The sequence below is a fragment of the Carassius gibelio genome, chromosome B8, assembly GCF_023724105.1.
Source record: "Carassius gibelio isolate Cgi1373 ecotype wild population from Czech Republic chromosome B8, carGib1.2-hapl.c, whole genome shotgun sequence".
Taxonomy (NCBI): domain Eukaryota; kingdom Metazoa; phylum Chordata; class Actinopteri; order Cypriniformes; family Cyprinidae; genus Carassius; species Carassius gibelio.
In genome coordinates, this window is record NC_068403.1 from 28,595,341 (window position 1) to 28,622,669 (window position 27,329).

The 27,329-nt window shown below is 42.0% G+C and overlaps 1 protein-coding gene across 7 annotated transcripts in view; it reads left to right on the top strand.

The window, feature by feature from the left end:
* Positions 1-27,329, top strand: part of LOC127963129 (voltage-dependent L-type calcium channel subunit alpha-1D-like) — a 276,125-nt gene that overhangs the window by 24,230 nt on the left and 224,566 nt on the right. For 6 of the 7 annotated variants that reach the window (XM_052562858.1, XM_052562859.1, XM_052562860.1 and 3 more), the window contains exons 8-27: positions 4,131-4,234; positions 4,406-4,575; positions 11,958-12,035; positions 12,895-12,976; positions 13,174-13,200; positions 13,559-13,716; positions 13,963-14,188; positions 15,094-15,301; positions 16,063-16,183; positions 16,304-16,415; positions 16,503-16,548; positions 17,292-17,349; positions 17,436-17,568; positions 18,694-18,823; positions 19,342-19,401; positions 19,742-19,848; positions 19,930-20,017; positions 20,797-20,904; positions 20,991-21,043; positions 21,118-21,264. In XM_052562858.1, the coding sequence (XP_052418818.1) occupies positions 4,131-4,234; positions 4,406-4,575; positions 11,958-12,035; positions 12,895-12,976; positions 13,174-13,200; positions 13,559-13,716; positions 13,963-14,188; positions 15,094-15,301; positions 16,063-16,183; positions 16,304-16,415; positions 16,503-16,548; positions 17,292-17,349; positions 17,436-17,568; positions 18,694-18,823; positions 19,342-19,401; positions 19,742-19,848; positions 19,930-20,017; positions 20,797-20,904; positions 20,991-21,043; positions 21,118-21,264 (2,216 nt within the window). The remainder of the gene's footprint in view (positions 1-4,130; positions 4,235-4,405; positions 4,576-11,957; positions 12,036-12,894; positions 12,977-13,173; positions 13,201-13,558; positions 13,717-13,962; positions 14,189-15,093; positions 15,302-16,062; positions 16,184-16,303; positions 16,416-16,502; positions 16,549-17,291; positions 17,350-17,435; positions 17,569-18,693; positions 18,824-19,341; positions 19,402-19,741; positions 19,849-19,929; positions 20,018-20,796; positions 20,905-20,990; positions 21,044-21,117; positions 21,265-27,329) is intronic. The other variant, XM_052562864.1, reaches the window with a different exon arrangement.

A 27,329-nucleotide genomic window follows, 5' to 3' on the forward strand; every position in this document is an offset into this window, starting at 1 on the left:
CCGCTGCTGACTCGGACACGCTCACTGCTGCTGGCTCGGGCACGCTCACTGCTGCTGGCTCGGGCACGCCAGCGCTCTCCGCTGCTGGCTCGGGCAAGCTCACCGCTGCTGGGTCGGGCACGCCAGCGCTCTCCGCTGATGGCACGGGCACGCCCACCGCTGCTGGTACGGGCACGCCAGTGCTCTCCGCTGCTGGCACGGGCACGCCAGCGCTCTCCGCTGCTGGCACGGGAGGAAACGGGGTCACAGGACCGGCAGGCCCCCTCTTCCTCCTCTTCCTCCTTGGGCGCGGTGCAGAGACCACAGCTGGGTCAGAGGCGGGTTGGGGGAGTTCGGTCTCTGGCAGGGCTGACTCCGACGATTCCGAGGCAGACTCCCACGATAACCGTCTCCCTCGCTTCCCAGGGAAGACCGACGGGTGTGGGAGGCACCTCAGGACTCGGTGAGGGATGTGCCTGATCCCCCAGAGTGGCCACGGCCAGGATACGACCCTCTGGAACCGTTGGCAGCTGGGTAGGTGGGGACCTCTGGGGCTCCTCCTCTCGCCCGCTCGCTCCGGAACGACCTCCCCTGGTCCCCCGGAACACCACAAGGCGAGAGCCCTCAAAACAATCTCGCTTGCTGGCTGACAACATCCAGTATTGCCTCCTGTCTGCTGAGTTCCCTTTTGGTCGGTTCATTCTGTCAGGATCTTGGTAGGGAGGAACTCAAGTGCAGACAGGATTCAACACAAAAGGGTTTATTAAATACAAAAAGGGAAAACAAAAACCCACGAGGGGGAAAACAATACCTAGGGTAAGGACTAAAACCAAACAAGACAGGGCTGACCAGATAAAGACACTAAACACTAACTATAAACAAACACTCACGGTATACAGGATACAGGATACAATCACAAGTGTGGAACACATCTGAGAAACACATAAGTAACACAATGAACCGACGCAAGACAGAGCACACTAGGAGATCTAAATAGGGGTACTAATCAAGACACGACAGGTGTTACAGATAGGACAATCAAGACACGACTAGGCTAACAAGGGGGGCGGGGCAAGGGAACGAGACAACACAAGCACATGGCCCAAAGACAAGGCCATGTGCTTGTACACAAAACACGGGTCTGTCATGATCCTGCCTCTAGACTAGAGAAAAGTCAGGACATGATGGCAGGACCATGACAGAACCGAACCGTAACATCAGTGTATTGTATCGAACCGAACCGTGAATTTTGTGAACCGTTACACCCCTAAGTATTACTCCAGAGAATCCTTTTCAATGTTTCAATGTTTCTTTTTAAAAGTACAAAAGTACTTGATTTTTTATGTACTTAAGTATCAAAAGCACGGGGATTTCATTTCTGAACGTTGCATATGCACAAAATACTAGGCATAGAAATTGCGTGCACAATTTTGTGCATGCATATCGGGATTTAGAAAATATAAACTTGGTGTAAATATGTACGCACCTTATGGACATTCTAGACCATGCGTACACACTCTTTTTCCTGGTGTGAGAAAAGTAATGAAGTAAGGAATGATTTTAAAATATATTTTCATTTCATTATACACATTTACATTAAATATTTCACTCTCATTAATGGAGATAAGAACTGAAAATACATAAAGTCGAAAGAGATGGTCTCCAGAGGAGAGGCGCATTGGGCTTTTCAACAGCGGCGGTTATGAGGCTCCATTTCCTTCAGGTGTTCCCCATCACACCGCGCCAGCTGTGGCTCATCAAGCAACCCTCCTTTATCTCACACCCACTCCTGTCAGGAGTCTGGTGAAGGGTGGTGATTTAGGATGGGGTGCCAATGATAATCAGGGAGGAGGCAGCTGACTTGTCACATATGTTATAGATGCACAATAATTCATCTTTAAACTAAACAGCACATCTCATGCTATGTTAAACTATTTTAGTGAGAACTTTGATGAAAAGATGTGCACTTACTACATACTTAATATTAAGGCAGACACTGCTGGATTTAGTGGTCGAATGGTCCATTGTCCGGTTTGAATAAGTCCAATGATAATAACTGTACAACCGCAGCTACATGGAGTTGTTGATGTCGTGTGAAGTCATCTCCACAGCATTATGAAAACTGCCACTATTTGAAGGATACAACTTAAAGAAAATGGTAATTTGCAAGTTTTCTTTTTAAAATAGGCCAATCGCCAAGTCAGGCAATTTTATTTACACTGCAATAAATATAGGCTAAAATAACTAAAAGATGTTCACCTTATCAGCAAAACTGCATCAATTAAATTTGATTTTAATTGTTTAAATAACAAGGATGCTGTATGATTTTTAACAATAAACATTGTGTATGGCACAAATAGCATAACTTATATTTCCTTAATGTCTTGAAGCTTAAATGGTGTTAAATATGGTGTCGCATGGATGGGAATATGCATAGTAATGATATGCAGATGATGTTATGTATAGTAAAACTAGGCATTGTATGCTCCATATATGGTTATTTTGAGGAGGAGACGAGGTGGAAATATACGTATCTTCCCTTGACTGGTATTTATAATGGGATTTCTGCGCAAGTTCTGGTCTACGCATGGTTTTATAAATATGAAAACTTTTGTGCATACACAAAATCTAGCTTTTGTGCCTATGTACACTTTTAGGATGAAATCTACGGAGAGTTTTATAAATGAGACCCCTGATCAGTAGACTATGTATATTTATTCAGCATTTTTATATACTTAATCCTACAATAAGAAAGAGTTGATGAATTTGAATGAAGAAATTTAATATGCATTGATCTGAAAATAAGCAAACATTTTATTTAATTAACAAAACATACTTTAATGTAGTAAAATTGATTTCTGATCGAACAGAACAGCAGGGACTGATGCAGTTTTTTCCCAGAAGTTCACAATGAACTTCCACTATTCTAATTTTGCCGCCCTCACCTCCTTTGACGGCGCTGAAGAAAAGGGATATGGCAAGCTCGCTCTCTGGAGGAGGCGGTTGCTGCACATAAATTATAATAATTCTAATTTATTATGTTTATAAAGAACTTTTATATAGAGCAGATAATGTGATGAAGCTAATTAATAGACCATGATGGTCAGAGGCCAGTGGGCAAATTTGACCAGGATGATTTAAAGATCGTCCGAGAGTATGGAGATATGTCACACTCAACAGGGTTGAGGCGTCTCATAAACTGAGCTCTCGCCTGAGGAATGGTGTGCAGCACGTCCCCGGGAGACTTAAAGGCTCCCATCGAGGGACAATAGGTGCAGAGCCTAGAGTTCTGGCTGTGGATGTCAGATTGTCCCGTTCGCCTGAGAGAGGAGGTCCCGCCTCAGGGGAATCGGCCATAGGGCATTCGTGCAAAGCCTGAATAGCTCTGAGGACCAAACTTGGCTACTCCAGAGTGGGGCTACCAGGAGGACTCTGTGCTTCTCTTCCCTGACTCGACTGATGACCTGATTGATCAGAGTGATCGGGGGAAAAGCGTAAAGAAGGAGGCTGGGCCAATTGGGCCTGTTGTGCTTTTGAATTTGCTGCCCCAAATATTTCGAAAGTGCTACAAAAGCTATTGAAACTAGAGAAAAATATTCCATTATGTGCATTTAAAAAAAAACAAGTTAGTGCTCTGACTTCAACCTGTAAATATTTTAACTGAGGTCTTTATCTTTTTTTTATGTGCTTTATGTATTGCAATGTATGTTTGTACAGTATGTTTCTCAGAAGATATTATTTCTTCTGCCAGGCTGTTATTGAAAATAAGAACATGTTCTTAATTGACTTGCCTTTAACCTAAATAAAGGTTCAAATAATAATATAGCATTGGGTATTGTATTTCCTTGGATCATGACAACCACTTACTCATCACATCTAATTTGCTATGAAACTTCATTAGTCAACGCTGCCTGGGGACAATTGCTTATTTGTATGTTCTCTTATTTTACATCTAAATTTGAATCTTGACATAAAAGAAAGATTTTTGTTTTAAATTTATTTATTTATTATATTTGCTAAAATGCCATAAAAGATTTGCAGCTGAGACTATAGTCAGCACTGGCCAGATTTTGTTGCCATATTTATGTTTGTAAGGGCAGACTTGGTAACATGAGTTAATTTGAGAGTTGCTGTTCGTCTTTGTGTTTCAGATGAATGATGCTATGGGCTCCGAGTTGCCTTGGGTCTATTTTGTCAGTCTGGTCATTTTTGGCTCCTTCTTTGTCCTCAATCTAGTATTGGGTGTTCTAAGTGGGTGAGTTATTTTATCAAAATGCTGTTAACGTTCAATTTCTGTAATTTCATAGACGTGCTCCTCCAAGTGCCATAATCAAAACAAAAAAATCTGTAGTTTATATCTATACATGAGTTCTTCTGTACAGTACATTGTTGCTAGTGTGAATTTGACTGCATCTGTGCACCACAGAGAGTTCTCTAAGGAGCGTGAGAAGGCCAAGGCTCGTGGAGATTTCCAGAAACTGCGTGAGAAGCAGCAGCTTGAGGAGGATCTGAAGGGATATCTGGATTGGATCACACAAGCTGAGGACATCGACCCTGATAATGATGAGGAGGGAGATCAAGAGGCAAAACGCAGCCGTATGTAAAAATGCAAGACTCATTTGTATCTCCTCTTTTTGTCTGTCTGAAGGTCTGTTGAAATCCATGCCACAATTCGCACACATATGAGAAAATTTAATCATAGTTAAATGTAAGTGGTTCATCAAGTTTATGCATATGCTCAATCAAGGGCAAAAATGTAATCTAACAGTAGGGGGTTGAGGGGATCAATACACATGTGGACACAAATCAATGTTGAATGTTGGGGGGATCAATGTTGAAGTGAACACAAATAATACAGCAAAATTTTAACTTTAAGTATAGATATGTGTACATAGCATGGAGACCATGTTTAAATATGAGTTTGGTTCATAGGTTCACCATGCAGTCATATTATAATTACTAAATGTTTTTACATCCTCCACATCTGTTTCATCTGGGACCAAAGGCATCTCTTATTGAGATATTCAACTGCAGCAAACACACTGCACTTATCATCATATTGAGCAAAAAAAAAAAAATCACAGGCATATCGCACTGTAAGTTGTAGTGAAAGACATGCAGAATCTTTTAATGCATTTAAATCATCTCTGAAAACTCACTTTTTAGACTTACTTATACAGATAATACAACCCCGATTCCAAAAAGTTGGGACACTGTAAAAAAATTGTGAATACAAATAGAATGTAATGATGTGGAAGCTTCAAATTTCTATATTTTTTTCAGAATTCAACATAGATGAAATATCAAATGTTTAAACTGAGAAAATGTATCATTTTAAGGGGGAAAAAGAAAGTAAATTTTAAATTTCATGGCATCAACACATCTCAAAAAAGTTGGGACAAGGCCATCTTTACCACTGTGTGGCATACCCTCTTCTTTTTATAACAGTCAGCAAAAGTCTGGGGACTGAGGAGACAAGTTGCTCAAGTTTAGAAATAGGAATGTTGTCCCATTCTTGTCTAATACAGGCTTCTAGTTGCTCAACTGTCTTAGGTCTTCTTTGTTGCATCTTCCTCTTATGATGCATCAAATGTTTTCTATGGGTGAAAGATCTGGACTGCATGCTGGCAATTTCAGTATCCGGATCCTTCTTCTATGCAGCCATGATGTTGTAATTGATGCAGTATGTGGTCTGGCATTGTCATGTTGGAAAACGCAAGGTCTTCCCTGAAAGAGACAATGTCTGGATGGGAGCATATGTTGTTCTAAAACTTGGATATACCTTTTAGCATTGATGGCTCCTTTCCAGATGTGTAAGCTGCGCATGCCACACGCACTCATGCAAACTTCAAATTTTGATTTGTCTTGCCATATAACAGTTTTCCACTTTACCACAGTCCATTTTAAATGAACCTTGACTCAGATAAATGCCTGCGCTTCTGGATCATGTTTAGATATGGCTTATTTTTTGTCAGCGAATTGCACGGTGGATTGTGTTCACCGACAATGTTTTCTGGAAGTATTTCTGGGCCCATGTTATGATTTCCATTACAGTTCCTGTATGTGATGCAGTGCCATCTAAGGGCCCTAAGATCATGGGCATCCAGTATGGTTCCTCGAAGGAACTCGAGCTGCATCGAACGCTTTGGGGAAACGCCTTTGGCAAGATCAAGTGTGCAATTTGTCCAAGGGAAGGGCGTGACGTCGCGGGCGGGGGGTGACGTAGTGACCAGGAAGCTATAAATGCATGTGCCATGCAGCTGAATTTTGCTTCTTGTCTTTCAGCAAGCGCTCTGTGTGTGCATGTCATTCTGTCTTCTCAGTCTTATTTATTGTCGTTTGTCACTATTAGTGGCCTTTAAGTAGCTATAGTATGTCAAAGAGCAAAGCTAAGACTAGGCATTTGAAGGGGGAATCCAGACCGCGTTTCAGATTGTGTGTTCCTCCCTGCTCAACAAAGCTAAACATTAGAGGCGGAGAACAGAGGGCATCGGCAAGCTTGTAGTTGCACAAACATAAAGTTGCATAAGCACCAGTATACAACAAATAGTATTATGCCTAACATTATACGGGCAGCGTTAATGAGCAGCTATTTAATCTCTGAGGGGATTAATATTGTTTGTGTGACTAAGCTATTCGCACGCTGTTGAGGCAACATCATTTTCAGTTTTGATGTGAATTTTTCCACACCCGACCGCTTGTCTGGTTGTTTAAGCTCTATTTAATAAGGAGGAGTTAGTTCTATCACTTCAATGTGTACTTTATCACAATCTAGACCGTGTTTACCTGTCTGATTGTTTGATTACATTAAATTGAGAAAATGTATGACTTTGAGAAGTTAATACATCACTTCAATGTGTATTGTATCACAATCCAGACCGTGCTTACTTGTCTGATTATTGGATTGCATTAGATTCTGAGGAATATAATGACAGTTATTTAACTCGTGAAGTTAGATGTACTGGAGGTACTGCTGGGCGGGAGCAGCCCCCTCCGCATACAAACAGACTGTGCCGCCAATGTTCCGTGCTTCGGGACCAGAGGCTGAAGCAATGCCCTGGGCCAGCGACTTCCCAGCCTAATCCGAATCCAATGGAGCCGTACTTCAGGCTGGGAGGTCCACGGCCAAGAAGTCATGACGCATTTTAGTCACGACTACAGAGTGCGGCCCCTACTGGGTTAGAGCGGTGTCCACCTCATTACACAGTGCCCGTCTCACCTCAAGCCTACCAATATCGAGTACTTCCCTTCGGCCTTGCACTCTCACTCTCCCGCACGTTCATGAAATGTGTAGATGCGGCTCTGGTTTCCCTATGTATGCAGGGCATCCGCATTCTGAACTATATCGATGGTTGGTTGATTTTAGCTCAATCAGAGCAGATGGCGATTTGACATCGAGATGTCGTTCTCGCACATATGGGGGAGCTGGGTTTGAGACTGAACGCCAAGAAGAGTGTACTTTCTCCAGTACAGAGAACCACCTATCTAGGCATAGTATGGGATTCGATCACGATGCAGGCACATCTATCTCCGCATGACCACATCTATGGGGTGCGGTCATGAATGGCCACCCTGCCCGCGATTTGTGGAGCGGTCACCATCTGACATGGCATAACAGTTGTCTAGAGATGCTAGCTGTGCATCGAGCATTGAAATATTTCCTCCCAGACCCGAGAGGTCACCATGTGTTGGTGCGCACTGACAACACATTGGCAATCTCTTATATCAGTCACCAGAGAGATCTGCATTCGCGCCCCTTGTACAAGCTGGCACACCAGATCCTTCTGTGGTCCCAGGAAAAACTCCTCTTGTTCGGAGCTGTGTATATTCCTGGGAGATTGACTGTGGGAGCAGACATACTGTCGAGACAGGGGCCGAGGCCCGGGGGGCTTCACCTCGAAGTGGTGAAGTAGATATGGAGAGTTTTTGGACCTCTTTGCGACACAAGAGATATCGCAATATCCCCTCTGTTTCACTCTAGTTCAACAAGCTTCTCTGGGAATGGACACTATGGTACAAACCAGGCTGAGGCTTCATCTGTATGCCTTTCCCCCTATCGATCTGCTCCCGGAAGTTCTGGTGAGAGTACGCTGGGACATGGTCCGTCTTCTATTAATAGCCCTGTTCTGGCCGGGCCCAGTATGGCTTGCAGATCTGATCTCTCTCCTCGACAGCTCTCCATGGAAGATTCCGATCAGGACAGATCTACTCTCTCAGGCGCAGGGCAAAATAATTCACCCTCGCACAGAGTTGTGGAAGTTGTGGGTGTGGCCCCTGAGGGGGCACAGTTCATAGCTTCCGGTCTCTCAGCCGAGGTTGTTGAGACCCACCTCCACTCCAGAGTGCCCTCTACGAGGAAACTGTACGCCCTGAGGTGGAAGCTCTTCACCTCTAGGTGCAGAAACCGCCAGCTTGACCCTGCTAACTGCCCAGTTGGTACAGTTCTTGAGTTTCTCCAAGCTAGGCTCTCTGCGGGGTTAACTCTCTGTAAAGCTCCATTTGAGCTGATTCATGATATCTCAGATAGACATCTGACCCTTAAGACTGCCCTATTACTGGCTATTACTTTTCTAAAGAGAGTTGGAGATCTTCAGGCCCTCTCGTGGCCCCTACCTACTTAGACTTTGCCCCTGGTATGGCCAAAGCATTTTATACCCTCGAGCGGGTTACATTCCTAAAGTTCCCTCTGTTACGCCGCAACCCATAGTACTGCAGGGCTTCTGCCCTCCTCCCTTTCAGGAGCCAGACCAGGAGAAGCTAAACTGTATGTGTCCAGTTCGAGCGCTGGACGCATACGTCCAACGGAGCTGCCCTGTGGATAAAATCTGACTAATTGCTTGTTTGTTACAGTCATCCTGAAAAGGGTTTTCCTGTCTCTAAGCAGATCTTAAGTTGTTGGATAGTTGAGGCTATCAACGTCTCCTATGAGTCCTCTGGTCTTCCCCTTCCTTTGGGAGTCAAGACTCCGGGGTATATCTGCCTCTAAGGCCTTCTTAGCAGGTGTGTCCCTCTTGGACATCTGCAATGCTGCGGATTGGTCCAGGCCCTCTATATTTGCCAGATACTACAATCTTGATAAGCGAGCCACTCCTGGCTCTTCTGTCCTCTTGCCTTAGCTGTGCTCTTCGGATACACACTAGGCAGTGGCTTGTACGTCTGGCAGCGCTGGCAAATTATTCCCCAAAGCATTCGATGCAGCTCGAGTTGTTGAAGAGGAACGCCTCTAGGTTACGAATGTAACCCTAGTTCCTCGAAGGAACCAGAGGCTTTGACGCATAGCCATACTCCCGGCACCCCTGCCTGCGCTTGCTTCCCTACTCAAAGCTGAAGTCAGCTGCATGGCAAATGCATTTATAGATTCCTGGTCGCTACGTCACTCCTGTGATGTCACGCCGTTCCATTGGACAGATTGCACACGATATTCAGAGTTTATCTTGCCAAAGGCATTTCCCCAAAGCGTTCGATGCAGCGTCTCGTTCCTTCGAGGAACTAGGGTTACATTCGTAACCTAGAGGCGTTTTCCGGCCTTGACCCTTACGCACAGAGATTGTTCCAGATTCTCTGAATCTTTGGATGATATTATGCACTGTAGATGATGATAACTTCAATCTCTTTCTGATATTGCTCCACTATTTCTTGCCACAGCATTGGGGGAATTGATGATCTTCTGCCCATCTTGACTACTGAGAGACACTGCCACTCTCAGAGGCTATTTTTATACCCAATTATGTTGCCAATTGACCTAATAAGTTGCAAATTGGTCCTCCAGTTGTTCTTTATATGTACATTTAACTTTTTCAGCCTTTTTATTGCTACCTGTCCCAACTTTTTTGGAATGTGTAGATTATACAGATTTATAAGATGCTGGGGAATGGGTTATTGTTTTTCTGTACAATGTTTTTGATGTGTTTTTACTGTTACCTTTCTACTTTTGGGGCTCATTTAATCTTAGTATCCTCTTAAGCGAAAAGCACTTTGAGAATTAACTTTTAAACATGCTATATTAAATTAAATGTATTATTATTATTATTAAACTATGTAACTTTATAATCGTTCATAGAAAATACTTGAAATACTTTTTTGCATTTAAATTGTTTTACTACTTATTTTAAGTATTGTTCCATTATATTATTTACGATACAAAGAGTGGTTTATAATTATATTTTTATATTTTATATTTTAAAGGTCATGTTTTATGCGAGCTGTGCTGTAGTTCAGTCTAAACACAGTATTAGTCAGTAAGCAGATCGTGGCTTGCAGTAATACATTTTAGGATATGTCTACAATAATCTGGATACATTTGAAAACTGAGTTTTTGTTTTTAAATGCTCTCCATCCACATTAAGTTTCGCATCTATGCTGAAATGTCAGAAAACGCAAAATTTGATTTAATGTACGTGTAAAACCTCATAAAAACTCACTGAGATGTTATAGAGGGAACAGATACACGTTTTCTTGCACTTCTTCTGGCAGGACCAATTATTTATTATAATTTATAAATATTGTATCATTCAGTGACACAGTCTGTGGTTTTCTCCTGTCAATAGCTTGGATTCGTGATATTCTTTAGATGGATAGAATTTACATTCCAATATTTCTCCAGTGTGATCAAATCATTACCTGTAAAAAAAGATAGATGACATGTCTCCACTTACTTCCACTATAGAAAAGTCAAGCCAAAATATCTCATTATGGCTGCTGTCATCTTGCAAACATAATGCCATTTGGAGCCAGAGTCTTTGTGGTAGTGATTAATTTGGAGCCCGACTCTGGGCAGTGGTGATTCGTTTGGACCCAGTGTCTGCGCAGTGGTGATTCATTTGAAGCCAGTGTCTGCGCAGTGGTGATTCATTTGAAGTCAGAGTCTGCGCAGTGGTGATTCATTTGAAGTCAGAGTCTGCGCAGTGGTGATTCATTTGAAGTCAGAGTCTGGGCAGTGGTGATTCGTTTGGACCCAGTGTCTGCGCAGTGGTGATTCATTTGAAGTCAGTGTCTGCGCAGTGGTGATTCATTTGAAGTCAGAGTCTGCGCAGTGGTGATTCATTTGAAGTCAGAGTCTGCGCAGTGGTGATTCATTTGAAGTCAGAGTCTGGGCAGTGGTGATTCGTTTGGACCCAGTGTCTGCGCAGTGGTGATTCATTTGAAGTCAGAGTCTGTGCAGTGGTGATTCATTTGAAGTCAGAGTCTGTGCAGTGGTGATTCGTTTGGACCCAGTGTCTGCGCAGTGGTGATTCATTTGAAGTCAGAGTCTGTGCAGTGGTGATTCATTTGAAGTCAGAGTCTGTGCAGTGGTGATTCGTTTGGACCCAGTGTCTGCGCAGTGGTGATTCATTTGAAGTCAGTGTCTGCGCAGTGGTGATTCATTTGAAGTCAGAGTCTGCGCAGTGGTGACTCGTTTGGGGCCAGAGTCTGGGCAGTGGCGATCTGTGTGGAGCTTGATCTGTGCTGTGGTGATTAATGTGAAGCCATAGTCTGCACAGTGGTGATTCATTTAGAGCTTGAGTCTGCACAGTAGTGACTTGTTTGTAGCTTTAGTCTGCGTAGTGTATAACAATTGTATAACAATAGACTATTATAGTATAAGTTATAACAATAGAATAACAATAGTTACAACATTATGTTGATGATAAAAATATACACCACAATGAAAAATTTACAGTCCAAAATGAAGGATAATGATAATTTGTAGCCCAACCTCTTTATTATGTACTTTGCATTAGTCTAAATATGTGTTGCTTGGCTTTATAGTGAAAGTGTGATTGTAGGTTTCTGTTTAGTCTTTGCTTTGTTATGCTTAATATTAAATCAGAACAGCAAAACTACCTTCTGTGTCCTTCTTGTTTCTCCCATTTCCTTGTTTTCTCTCTCTCTCTGTCTATCCCTAGTGTTGTAGTATTGTAGTGCTGCTGTGTTTTTGTGCAGTAGACACTCATAGCTCCTCTCTGTTTGAATGCATGTGACCTGCTTGTGAACTGAAGGGGTGATGCTGGGCGATCTCACCCACAGGAAGAACACGGGAAATTCGGGCTGGTTCAGTCAGTCCACTGAGACTCATGGTAAATTTTGTTCAGCTTGTCTGTCTGAGTGTTATAGACACTTCATATGCACAGCAACATATTCCATTAAAACAACATTGCAAAGAATATCTGCAAGAGACAAAAAACCCTTTTCTGTAGGTGCACACAGCGCATTTAATTTTATTTGATCCAAAAATACAGTAAAACAGTATTTTTGCAAATTATTATAACAATATATTTATTTTTTAAAATAGAGCTAATTGTTATATCGCTAATTTATAAACAGATGAATATGTGTAAATGCGGTCTCTGCTCACTGTTTCCTGCTCCTTCTGTTCCTGGTCTCTGTTCTTTGTTAATCAGTCATGTTATGTCATTCTCTTTGTCTGTCTCGGTCAGCTCAGTATATCATAAGTCAGGACACTGGCAAAGGATTTCTACTGTAGAGCCTAATTGTTCTGAAACACAGAATGACTCATTTCTACAATGCACTGCAATAACCAGGGAGCATCATTTAATGGCTGGAATGTAGCTAGGATATAAACAGTGTACTTTGAAACAAATCAGACCAGAAAGCTTGCTGCAGTCCAGCTTGCTGATCAGTGATGTTCTTGAAAGATGCAGGGGTCTCAGCAAATTAGATGAAGATACCAGAGAGGAACAGAGAGGGTGCCTCTTTGTGGGCCCTCTGATTAAAGGAGAATTTATTTGCATTGCCTAGAGTTAAGATAGTTCTTCGTACAGCTGGTGAGGCAGGGGCAATTTAGCATTATAGCATTTTAAATAAATTCATATGTTTTATTACAGTTTCTATTAGCCAAAAAGCACTCCCGATGCACTGTAGTAGTGCAGGCTTGGCTCTCTTGTGCACAGTGATGTGTTTTCTGTGTCTCTGCAGCAAGTATCCCCACAAGTGAGACAGAGTCTGTGAACACAGAAAACCCAGGAGAAGATGAGAAAGTCTGCTGTGGGCCCATCTGGTAAGCACTCCGTTTTTATACCTTCTATACAGCTATATGGGAAGTTCTCCGCACCCTTTTGTGCCTGCGATAACCTCCACAGAAACTCCCAGCTCTTGAATCTCTAACGAAATGTTAACTAGTTGTCACTTGCTGGAAGTGTTTTTCATCAGCTTATAGTGTGGCATAAAGTGATGCCATATTTTTCACTTTTTCAGTCAGAAATTGACAAAGTCGAAGTTCAGGTCAGTAGCTCAAGTGTGTGTTCGAAGCTGAATTCAGCTCCAGTTGTGTGTGTTTGCTGTTCTTTTCTCTTTTTGATGTCATTTCACCTCATCATTCTGCACGTCAATGTGTGTGTGCATGTTGTTATGAACATTTAAACCTCTTTATGTTGTGTGTCAGTGAATCTGTCGAGACGTTTTGATGTTTGCTGTGTACGTTGTGTTTGTTATGAATGCAATCGAAGGGCTTTGCATTTCATTGCAGTCTTCTGAACATATCGCATGCATGGACACTCTAAACAGCATGTGTTCACGTAAATGAATTGTGCAAAAGTGTGTAACGCTGGCAGTGCTGTCCAATCACCTCCTATCTCTGCAGCCGCTGGCGTTGCTGGAACAGGTTTTGTCGCAGGAAGTGCCGAGCTGTGGTCAAATCCACCGTCTTCTATTGGCTGGTGATTCTGCTGGTGTTCCTCAATACACTCACAATATCATCTGAACATTATAACCAGCCTGACTGGCTCACGGAGGTCCAGGGTGAGGAACTGAAACTCTTCTTGCTTGATACAGCTTTGGATGATGACACAAAACTTTATTTTGATGGTTCCTTTAACACGTTCTGTTGACTAAGTAATGTTGCACCTAAATGTCTACTTACTCTCATTAGAGTGTTATTAATAGAGTATTAGTAGATGTAGAGTTAGAATACGTTGACAAGTACTTGTGTTTGTGGACATGTAAGTGTGTGTATATCTCATTTGTTCTTGTTGTGTTTGTCTGCAGGTGTGGCTAATAAGGTGTTGTTAGCCCTGTTCACAAGCGAGATGCTGATAAAAATGTACAGTCTGGGGCTGCAGGCATACTTTGTGTCCCTTTTCAACCGCTTCGACTGCTTCGTCGTTTGCGGAGGCATTGTGGAGACGATCCTCGTGGAGATTGAGATCATGTCTCCTCTCGGCATCTCAGTGTTTCGCTGCGTCCGGCTCCTCAGGATCTTTAAAGTCACACGGTGAGAAACTGTGCATATGATCAGCTGGTTTCATATCACTGTAAGGACAGCATGACAACTTTCAGTCACACTTTAATTTAAGGTCCAAGCTCTTCCCATTGATTATGATTTGGGCCTAAATAAACTCCTAATTCAATGCTTAATTATAGTTTAGTTTAGTTATTGGGTAGGATTAGAGGTGTAGAATATGGTAATGCAGGTAATGTGCTTAATAATACTAGTAAACAGCCGATATGTTAATAAAGGCATGCTAATAAACAAATAGTGGTAACACTTTAGAATAAGGTTCCATTAGTTAATGTTAGTTAACTACTTTCGTTAACATGAACTAAGCAAGAACAATCCTTCTACAGCATTTATAAGTCTTAGTTCATGTTAATTTCAACATTTACTAATGCATTATTTAAATCAAAAGTTGTGCTTGTTAACATTAGTTAATGCACTGTGAATTACCATGAACTAACAATGAATAACTGTATTTTCATTAACTAACATTAACCAAGATGTATTATTCATTGTTTGTTCATGTTAATTAATACATAAACTAACATTAACTAATGGAACCTTATTCTAAAGTGTTACCCAAATAGTTAATAGCAAGAACTGGTCCCTGTACTAAAGTGTTACCCAACTCTCTCATCAGACTAATATTTGTTTCTCACACTTCACTGTTGATGTGTCAGTAGTCAAAATATATGACACATCGAACAGAAATACATACAAGCTGGTGCATAACATCAAGTGTACATGTCCTGGTAATATTGCTCTTGAAGAGATGATACAAATCAAAATCAAGACAAAGATCTGTTGAAATAACTGTAACAGATGTTGTTTTTTGTTGACTAGAATCAATATGTGACTAATAACTCAAATGTCACGTATTGAGTCTTTTTTTCTCTTTCTAGTCACTGGGCGTCTCTGAGTAACCTGGTGGCATCTCTTCTGAACTCCATGAAGTCCATTGCGTCCCTTCTGCTGTTGCTCTTCCTCTTCATCATCATCTTCAGTTTGCTTGGCATGCAGCTCTTTGGCGGAAAGTTTAACTTTGACGAGACTGTTACCAAACGAAGCACTTTTGACAACTTTCCTCAGGCCCTGCTGACTGTCTTTCAGGTGTGCGTGTGTGTGTGTGGGTGTGTGTGTGTGTGTGTGTGTGTGTGTCCACTACTGTTCAAAACTTTGGTGTCAGTATGAGTTTTTAGTGTTTGTGAAAGAAATCTATTGCTCACCAAGACTAGATTTATTTTTTAACTACAGTTAAAACAGTTATACTGTGAAATAATATTACAATTTAAAACAACCGTTTTATTTTAATATAACGTAAAATAAAATGTATTCATATGATGGAAAAGCTGAATCTTAAGCATCATTACTCCAGTTTTCATGATCACATGATCCTTCAGGAATCATTCTGATAGGCTGATCTAGTGCTCAACCATTCTTAAGATACTTTGATAGTTTAACAGCCAAATAGGATTTTTTTGTTTTTGTTTACAATGTGTAAGTCTTTACTATTACCAAAACATTTAAACAGTATTACTTCATTTACACCAACATGCATGCATGTTTCAAAGACTTGTTCATGTTCTTCCACTGCCTTCCATAAAATACCATGGCATGAATGACAGCACTGTGCAATTCCTGAAGTACCAAGGAATACTTTTGCAAATACTTACTGTAATCATAAAATACCATGCAGTATAACAATCTGTTACAATCACACACATTATGCATATGATATAATGTATAGCTTGTTTTGCAATATTTGGATAGTTTACAGCATGAACATTACGTTTGCATGAAAGTAGCACGTTCAGTTATTAAAGAAACATCCAGCCCATTTGTAAACATGTGCATCTTATCTTGCTGGTCAGATCCTGACGGGTGAGGACTGGAATACAGTGATGTATGATGGGATCATGGCGTATGGAGGACCCTCCTCCTCAGGGATGCTCGTGTGCATCTACTTCATCATCCTCTTCATCTGTGGAAACTGTATCTTTTTGTCTGTTTAGCCCTGTATTTGTACACTTTCAATAAGTATCTTTCGCTTTCTAGTATTGATTGGGAGAGAACTGAATGCGTTCCTTTTAATGTCTTAACACGTCTGATCAGACATCTTACTGAACGTCTTCTTGGCCATTGCTGTGGATAACCTGGCAGATGCTGAAAGTCTGAACTCAGCCCAGAAAGAGGAAGAGAAGAGGAACAAGAGGAAGAAAAGCAGGCGAGTGCCCCTCTCGGACACCCTGAGAAGTGTTTTATTCAGATACTGAGAACAAACATCTGCTAACATACAGTGTGTTTTGTGTAGGAGTATGAGCATATACAAGAGAGATGGGGACGATGGAGACGTCAAGGTGGGTGACATCTCTCTCTGGAGTACTTGACTAGTCATGTGTTTATTTCTTTGGGAAGTGGCTGAACATGATCACAAAAAGCTGCTGAGGGTCAAACTACCACACGGACAGGGTTTATGTTCTGTCGATCGGTGATACCCTGTCAGATTTCACATTTAGTGATGGTAATACAGTAATTATGCAATGTTTAAGGTTGTGGCTAAGAAGGGATACAGCTAAGGCCGGAAACCAACAATATACATTTTTAGGTTGTGTTTTATTAAAGGGTTAGTTCTCCCTCACCAAAAAAATCTGTCATTAATTTCTCACTCTCATGTTGTTCAAAACCTGTAAGACTTTCATTCTTCTTCAGATAATGTAATCGTCACAATCAGCGTTGTTTACGTTCAGTAGACAGCACGCATGCTAAACGTAAACAATGCTAATTATGTTAATGACGTTCTGGGGTATGCTCCAAAATGGCAGAAGACGTTAACTCAGGAAGAAAAATTGCTGTATCAGTAATTGTTATCACTGATTTCTTTGCGCACAAAAAGTTTTCTTGTATCTTTGTAAAATTACGGTTGAACCACCGTGTATTAAGGTCTATATGCAAATACAATAATTATAGTTGTTCAGCATGAGAAAAAGGATGCAATATTGATATACGCATGCCCAGTAAGCCCTGGCAGGACAATCTTACCAAAATACCAGGACATTCACTATGTTATAATGAGCAGATGACTGAGGTCCTTTGGTTGCAGGCATCTGGTGATCAGGAGGGCGATCAGGATCAGACAGAGGACGTGATTGACTCCTCAGGTGAACCTCTAATAGTATTTACCTCTCAGCTCTGCACATGAGCTCCAGTAATGTCCTCTGATCGCTGTGATTGTGTTTGTATGTAGAGGAGGATGAGGAAGACGAGCCCGAGGTACCGTCAGGCCCGCGGCCGCCGAGGCTGTCAGAGCTGAGCCTCAGAGAAAAGATGCCCCCCATCCCAGAGGGCAGCGCCTTCTTCATCTTTAGCAACACCAACCCGTAGGTCATACGAATCTTTACAGGGATAGTTCACTCAGAAATGAGACTTCTACCATCAGTTGGTCACCCCCTTTCCATATCACTTTAGTGACATCGAAATGTCAGTAGATATTTTATTTAGTAGACAGAGGAACATCACAAGCAATTTATTAGAACATATGCATAGTACAAAATGGCAAATTTAAAGTAGAAGCTAGATTACTACACAAGCTTCAACAGAAGTACAGTGCCTTGTGAAAGTAGTCAGACCCCTTCTTTTTTTGGAAATTGGTCTGGAATTGAAAACCGCAGGTCTTAAGTTAAACTCAAATCAAATCAGTCTACACTCCATAAACCATAACGACAATTTATGCTAATTTACTAATTTATTTAAAATAAAAAACTTAAATCATTCCATTGCATAAGTATTCATACCCTTATCTGGGACCATTTAAATTTAGCTCATATTGCGTTCATATTGCATGTAGATGTTACTATACTTCAAGTGAACTTTCGGCCCTCATCCAACCTGACAGAGCTTTAGAGGTGAATAGGCAAGGACAAAAATGACAGATAATTGCCAAATGCAGAGGTGCAAAGCCTGCCGCATTAAACACAAAAAGACTTGAGACTGTAAAGGTGCTTCAACCAGTTAAATACTTTTGACAGTTGAATACTTAGATTTACAAAACAGTGACAGCTCTGTTTTTGCTTTGTCATTGTATATGATTTTTTAACAAATAAGAGATAAATATGCTTGTGAACATTTTTTTCAGTGGTAACAAGAGCAGATGTTTAGCAGAATGTTCATGCTGCTCTTTTACATACAAGCACAACATAAGATTAAAATTCTGATTTAAATGTACTTTAATGCTTTTAATTTGACACTATTACAGAGCTTTGGTTTTTGAAGTGTAAGTTTACAGTAGTTTAAGTACAGTAATACAAGTAATATAAGTGGCCTTATATTTTATTCTTTTTTACATAACCTTCAAGTGCAGTTTTTAAAAGTATACTTTAAGACTGGAAGTACATTACAAACACACACCTCTAGAATGCTTCTTTTCATTTCATAATCATGTTTTGGACTTCCACATTGTTCCTTCTCACACACTGTTGTTTGTTTCACCTCTGTGTGTATCGCAGGATCCGTGTGGCATGCCATCGGCTCATCAATCATCAGATCTTCACCAACCTCATCCTCATCTTCATCATGCTGAGCTCCGTCTCGCTGGCAGCCGAGGACCCCATCCGTAACTTCTCCGCCCGAAACATTGTAAGACAGTCAAGAAAAACAGTCGTCTGTTCTTTTTAACAGTGTAAAAATCATAAATATGAGAAAAATTGAATTTCTTCTTTTAAACAGAACTTCATTTAGACTCATTGAACTAGAGTCTTTTGAACCTTTATTTCATGTTCACAGTTTTTCACATGAATTCACAAGATGCTTCCAATGCAGATTCACTATTTACCTTTTCCAGGGATCAAATAATATAATTTAGATAGCATCGACCTTAAAAAGGTTTAACACCATACTGAATTTAACATGGCTATTAACTAGATAGTAATAACTAGGTAGGTAATATTTAGCCAGTGCACATTGATGATGGGCTCGTCCAGCTGAGTCTGGTTCCTCTCAAGATGTTTTTTCTTTCGTTACTGAAACCTTGCACAGTCCTGTTTGGCTGCTAACTTAAATGTATTTAATGCAGATATTAATGCTTTGAAACAACATGGATTGTCAAGGAGCTGCAGAAATAAAATAACTTGGACTGGCTTTATTTTTTGTTGCAGGTTCTTGGTTATTTTGACTATGCCTTCACTGCTATATTTACAGTGGAGATCTTGTTGAAGGTAAAGACTCCTGGTTTATTTCCATCTGCTTTAACTCTCTTACCTGTTCTAGTTTATAAAGATGTGCTTTACTAGTCTCTTATTTGGGGTTATTGAGTTGGAGAGGAATTTACAACCCAATTCAGTTTTATTGATTACCGTTTCTATTGAATCTAAATGTAATAAATACAGTTGGTAATAATTCCTTGAGCTTCAAGCAGTTTAGTTCACTCATCAGATTCAAGCAGCATTATTGGCTTGGTGAAAAGTAACTTTACATTTCCAATGCATAGAAACTTTTAAATAGTTGTTTAACACAGATATACATCCAATATACACTCATCTTCGTTGTGTTCATCAGATGACTGCGTTTGGTGCTTTCCTTCACAAAGGAGCTTTCTGCAGAAATTACTTTAATTTGCTGGATCTGCTGGTGGTGGGAGTCTCCCTCGTTTCCTTCGGCATACAGTACGTACATATCACCACATGCACTGCTGGATTATTTAATTCTGTACATGTGAACTCAGTTACTGTGCTCATGTTCGGCAGATCATCGGCCATTTCAGTGGTGAAGATCTTGAGGATTCTGCGTGTGCTTCGTCCTCTGAGAGCCATCAACAGAGCCAAAGGACTCAAAGTCAGGCACTGCTATCTCTGTTTGACACAGCTACATGTATAATGTGAAGCTCACCAGATACAAAAGATTGTGAAGATCTGTGTAAAGATGCTACAGGATTGGTTATATTTAGAAACAAGGTGCAGAGAAGACACAAAAGTGGCAGCTGTGAGAGTATACATCCTTTATTTAAACATATGCTCTGAGTTTATTTGGACATTGTAGATGGTTGAAGGTGATATAATGTAACAGATAACAAAGACTATTTGACGTTGACTGGAAAAAGGGTAACACTTCATTTTAATAGTCCACGTTTGACATTCTACTAACTAAAAGTACATTTGTAACTACATGCCAACAACTAGCCATCAGCTTAATATCTGCTAACTCTTTTTAATTATTTAGATTAATCTACTCATTGGGGCCCATAATTTTGAATGCATTATTTCAAAATGCTTTGATAACTATGGAAGCCTGTTTCTGCCACAGAATAAAAAATAAAACAAGGTAATTGCCACTTTTTATCTCACAGTTCTGACTTCATATCTTCTGAGTTTCCATAGATAACTGAACAACTGCAGTGTGAAATATTAGCAAAACAATATCGCTGTAGTGAGAAGGAAGTGTTCGAGTTTGGACAATTCCTGTATATTTTAATGCAATGAACTCTTATGAAAGTAAAATATCAAAAAAAATTGTCATATCAATTAAATTAAGATTAAAACTGTTACCATTTGAATTGTAGAAAGCACAAATGAACAAACCCGTTTTCTTTTCTTTCTCTCTCTCTGCCAATGCAGCATGTGGTTCAGTGTGTGTTTGTGGCCATCCGGACGATTGGGAACATCATGATTGTCACCACACTTCTTCAGTTCATGTTTTCCTGTATCGGTGTGCAGCTGTTTAAGGTGCTCCAGCAAAGCAAGATTTCACTTTAACAAATGCTATTAACAAACGTCTTCATTGTTACGTGATGAAAATGTGTTGTCCTCAGGGGAAGTTCTACCGCTGTTCTGATGATGCAAAGACCAGTCCTGAGGACTGCAAGTGAGTGAATGAAGTGTTTTACAGTGAATACACAGTTTCTGCGTGTGTGTTACACCATCTTCTTGTCTTTCTAGAGGGACTTATATCGTGTACAGTATTGGTGAGACGGCACTGCCACAAATGCGTGAGAGGATCTGGTACAACAGCGACTTTAACTTTGATAATGTGCTGATGGCAATGATGGCTCTCTTCACCGTCTCAACGTTTGAGGGCTGGCCAGCGTAAGACCATAGGGCACACACACACACACACACACACATACAGACACACAGGGTTATGTACTTTGCCCCTTATCCCCTGCCATGCACATATTTTTACATCTTTCCCGATTGTTTGCCTCTAGAGGATGTTTTGTTGGATTTAATTTGCTTCTGAAAACTAAAGTTAAGCAAACAGATATACACTCAGACAAATAAAAACTGTTGACAAATAAGAAAATAAACCTACAAAAGCTAAAAATATGAAACTAAGATAAATCTTAAGTACAGTAGATCAGCAGCTTTTATGTCTAATTGTTATTGATATATTGCTATTTGTTAAACACAAACATTAGAAGCCTTGATTCTAAGAAATCTGATATTTCTTAACATACTTAAGTACACTTTTTAAAGAACATTACAGTATATATTAGGTTACCATAAATGCTTGTACAGTACACTTAATATACAATATACACAATATAAGAAGACAATAGATATAATAATGTATAAATAGATATTATTATATTACACTGCAAAGATTATTTTCATACTGGGTATTTTTGTCTTGTTTTCTAGTGTAAATATTTAAACATTTTTGAATTAAGATTAGATTTCAGTTACTTGAAAAACAAAATGACTTAAGATATTAAGTCTTGTTTTCAAGAAAAATATATACGATGGGGTAAGAAACATAAATTTTAATTTAAAGGCAAAACAAGATTATTTAGTTTTATTACAGATATTTTAATGCAAAATACATTTTAATAATAATAATAATTATATATATATATATATATATATATATATATATATATATATATATATATATATATATATATATATATATATATATATATATACTTTTTTATTTTTTAAATCATTTTGCTTTTCATGTAAATGCATATTGATTCAAAAATGTTTAGATATTTATACTAGAAAACATACAAAATACTAAGAATATACTTATATACTGCTCATTCCTACTAGCTCTTTTTCACATTTAATATACAACTAAAGTATAATAATTCATTTAATTCCAGTTAACATTCAATTAAGCATCTAAAGCATTAAATTCAGTTAACCCTTAAATAGATATTTTTAAATTAAAATACTGTATTTTTGTAATAAGTGCATTTTACTGATGTATATGTGATGGTAAATGGTTGCAAGAGTTGTACTGTAATTATTTTAATATCAACTGGTGGGTAAATTAAAATAATAAAATGCAACTAGGTGACTGTGTACAGTTACAGTGGGGAAAATATTTATTTGATCCCCTGCTGATTTTGTAAGTTTCCCCACTTACAAAGAAACAAAGGTTCTGACATTTTTATGGTAGGATTATTTTAATGTAATCCTAATGTAATAATACCAACCAAAAAAATCCAGAAAACTCTGAAAAAACATGATTGAAAACATGACTTACCACTTGCTGTAGAAAGATGTTTTTTGTAGTTGGTCACCAGGCTTGCACACATCTCAGGATTTAAATCCACTCCTCTTTACGTGTCTTCTCTAAATTAGAGGTGCTCCCATTGATCGGCTACTGATCACAATCGGCCCATAATCGCTTTGGGATGATTGATCGACGGTCTCTAAAAAGGCAGATCTCAAAAAAAATTCTCAAGCTGATGATGTGCCTGTAGTGAGAGGTTTGGCGTGACATGTAGCGGCACCGTCTCAGTCTGTGTCTGGCACGAGTGAAATAATTATAATGCTATATTTCCTCATTAAATAACTTATAAAGCCATTTGAAAACCATGTGTGAGAAGTAACTTCACAAACAGTGAGAGTGAATCACCTCACGCTTTTTCTGTCAAAATACACAAATTGCTTCAAATCTGTCTATAAGCGAGCTGCACAGTTGCACAACCGTGCTCATCATCACTAAAGTTTTCTAAATTGCATTACTTTTTCATTCTTGCCCGTGTTTAAGCATTCAGCACTAACATGCTCCCCTGGAGACCTTTCACTCATGCACACTCAGAAAACGCATGCCAGGTACACATTACTCCATTTGCAATATGTATGCGATGCATATTTTTTCCCCACACTCATGTTAATGGATTGTTAACGGAAAAGTGTTCACACCGCACATGGTTGCGGTCCATCAGTGTGTCTGCAGCAGTGTAGAGATCGTATCCATCTATTGCTGCATTGCAAGCTCTGAATTAAAGTACCAGGTTATTGCTTTCATATGAACGTGGATTGACACGTAAATGTAGTAATTACACCATACGTGCATATTATTAAAGTCTAATGTGTTTCACAGTCAACGCATATGTCTTAGTCTGATAATGTTTAAAGGGAAAGAGCACTTTTGAGATAAACAAGGCAATAAGATGGCACTCTTGATAAATGTTGTGTTTTTGCCTTTGTGGTAGAGAGCCATGGATCAGTAGCAGACTCTACTGTGAAAGCACAGTCCATGCTGCTTCCCCTCTCACTAGAGTCACCTAAGAGGGTAGTTACGCCATTTTCAAAAATGGACCTTTTTTTTGGCTAAGCTTGCTGTACACTTACACTTCAGGATTTCTAATGTACAGGCTGTAGGTCAAGCCTCCCTCTCGACTGAGAGCTGGGTGTTATGTTCCCTCAGCTCGGTAACTTGCTGCAGCATTATACCATAGATTGATGACTTATCAAACATATTGTTCTTGGGATGCACCATTTCCATCAGTGGGCTGCTCTTTCAGAGTGCCATGAGGGCCCTTACAATGATATCTTTAAAAACCATGTTATGGTAAGTGTGCACACAAAGTCCCTGTGCACTTACTAAAATCCACACTGTGGTAAGTTTACTAGGGGTCTGTTGTGACAGGTCTTTCAGCAAGCTCATACAGAGCAAGCGGTAGCCCCATGGTGACATGCCAAGACCTAGTAAGATTCTAGGCACTTGGTCTTATCCCTTTAAAGGAATCTATTCCTAATTCCAAACTTTGAGCTCTAACCCCGACCCAGAAGTTCTGGCCCTAACAGATCAGTTTTTTGGGGTATGTATGTAGTTTAGGCCTTTGGCTGTAGGGGATAATGTCAGTGACAGCCATCTAACATCCCATCTCCCTTACAGCTTTGATAGAGTTTGTACTTATTGCTCGCCTGTTGTTTGGCCTGGACTCCCCTCAGCATGTTGGCGTCAGTATACCGTTCCCCATAGCGACCCATAGAGGAGGCAGTTCGAAGTTCCTTTGAAAGGGAACGTCTCAGGTTACGTATTGTTCCTTGAGTAAGGAACAAGACACTGCCTCCTCTAGTTTCCTGCCATGCTTCGGACGCAAGCTTCAGATGAAGAAGTGGATGATGTGTTCTCCTGGCGGCTATTTATACTATAGTCACTCCAGTAGTGACGTCACAGGCTGTCGTTGGCCAACATGTTATTGGTGTTTTTTGAATGTATGCTTTACACACAGGTCAGTGATGCAGTGTCTCGTTCCCTACTCAGGGAAAAATAACCATGGTTTTATTAAAGTAAAACTGTAGTAACCCATGGTTCCCTTTCAGTCGGTCACTCTCGACGCCACGTCGGATGACCGACGAATATGGGATATCGCTTCGATAGACCAATCTACTTCGAGTGTAAACTAAACGAGCCAATGCACATTGGCATGCAATTATTGCATCCAGCTGCCGCTGATCACTGCGTGAGTATAAGAGGGCAGCAGGTGCAATGCATACCAGCTTTTCGCTTCGGAGCCGAGCGTTAGTATCGCTCTGCTCAACTGTGTCTGCTGTGAACTACGGGTTCAGCACGCTCTCGGAAGCTTCGTGTGTTGGCGAGACGGCGCTTCAGCGGCGGTCGTTCCTGTGTCGAGTGGATTTGCACACTTCAGGTTGCACTACCCCTGTCGTGTTGCAAGCGGCCATCCCCCCTGTGCGCCTCAGCACTGAAAGAGCATTTCCTAAAAGAGCAAATTCTCTCTAAAAGAGCTTCACGGGTGCGTCTTTGTAAAGACGACGGATCGTCCTTATAAGGATGCCGTTTCACCCGTGCGTTTCTGGGTGCGGTCGTTACCTGGCACCGGGTGATGGTCACGATCGCTGCCTCACGTGTCTGGGCGTCGAGCACGCTGAGGTGGCTTTCGTGGATGAGTCATGTTCTCACTGCGGGAATATGACCATCTCGGAGCTGCAAACCAGGCTCCGCTACCTTCAGGGGGGCGGAGTCCCGTTGCCGCGGCCGCGATCTGTAGATCACTTCCGGCAGTAGCGCGAGTGGTTTGAGGATCACAGTGGTGGCAAACCCCGCAGGGAACCAACCCTCTGGGGACCATCACTCCTCTAGCACCTCCGATCTAGTGGAGCAACCCACGGAACGCGCTGGGCCCTCTTCAAGGAGCGTACCAGCGGTATCCAGTGGGACTCCCCCCGACCAGATGTCGATCTCAGCATCGGAGGGAGAGCTGTCGGATCACGGTTCGGTTGCGCTACCGTCCTCTGGGATGGTGACAAAGCCTGATTCGGATCCCGAAGTGGCAGCTATGCTTTCCCGGGCCGCCGAGAGGGTAGGGCTCGAGTGGGGCAGTGCCTATGTGGCTTGCGGGGAAGCTGCTTCCGCCTTACACGCTATGGCGTTACTGCAGGTGCACAAGGCTAAGGCACTGAAAGACCTGCGCGAGGGTGGTCACGATCCAGCGCTTCTGGAAGAGCTCCGAACCGCCACTGACCTTGCGCTTCGAGCGACGAAGGTCACCGCGAGTTCGCTGGGTCGTGCGATGTCCACATTAGTGGTCCAGGAGCGCCATCTGTGGCTGGGTCTGGCAGACATGAGGGACACCGACAAGGTCCGGTTTCTCAATGCCCCTGTGTCCCAGACCGGCCTCTTCGGCGACGCAGTCGAGATTTTGGCCCAGCAATTCTCGGCTGCCCAGAAGCAGACTGAGGCGATCCGACACATCCTGCCCCGGCGGGCAGCTGCTGCTATCTCCACCCACCCGCCGGCTGCAGTGCCCCAGCCTGCTCGTCGCCGAGGGCAGCCCCCTGCATCCGCCCCTGCTCACGCGTCGCATCTGCAGCAGCCTCCAAGTGGTGCCGTTGAGCTGGGCACAGGCAGGCTGCCCCTCCCGTCCTGGCCCCCGTCAAACCTGACGGTAAGCAGAAGAGCAAGAGGCCCTGGGACGGGTGACCCAGAGAGAGGTAGCTGCTTTCTGGGGGATGGTGTAGGCACCTCTCCCTCCCCTGGAGGAGGGCCAGGCGGAGAATTTGGAAATCTCGACAGGAGAGTAGTTTCCTCCCTCTCTGGGTCCCAGGAGGGCACGGAGAGTTGCGGACGGCCAAGCACCGGACCTCACTCATCCTCCTCCTTCGCCAGATGGCAGCTGCGGGCGGTTCGAGAGCGTCAACAAAGGCCCTACTCACGCACCCTCTGCCAACCCGTGGAACCAGGTGAGCCCTGCACCCCACACTCGCACCACACTCCGGCCTGCTCACAAGCCGCCCGAGTTGGGCCCCTGTGTTCCACCTCGCTGCCCCACTGCGGGTACGGCTGTGGTTCTGCTGGTCCCGCTTGTACGGTTCTTAGGCGCCTGGTCAGCGCTACCCAGCCCGTCTCGCTGGCTTCTGCGAACCATCAGCCTCGGCTATGCGATTCAGATCGCCCGGCTTCCCCCCAAGCTCTGCGGTGTCCGCTTCACTACAGTGGAAGCGTCCGATGCCCCTGTCTTGCGGAAAGAGATCGCAGTCCTACTGGCGAAGGCCGCGATAGAGCCGGTCCCTCCAGCCGATATGAGGAAGGGGCTTTACAGCCCGTACCTCATTGTACCCAAGAAAAGCGGTGGGTTACGACCGGTCTTGGATCTGCGAGTTTTGAATCGGGCCCTCTATCGGCTACAGTTCAAAATGTTGACACAGAAACGAATTTTCAGGTGCGTCCGTCCCCAAGATTGGTTTGCAGCGATCGACCTGAAGGACGTGTACTTTCATGTGTCCATACTTCCGCGCCACAGACCTTTTCTGCGGCTTGTGTTCGAAGGACTAGCATATCAGTACAAGGTCCTGCCCTTCCGGCTGTCCCAGTCTCCCTGTGTCTTCACGGAAGTCACGGAGGCAGCTCTCGTTCCTCTCAGAGAGCAGAGTGTTCGCATTCTCAA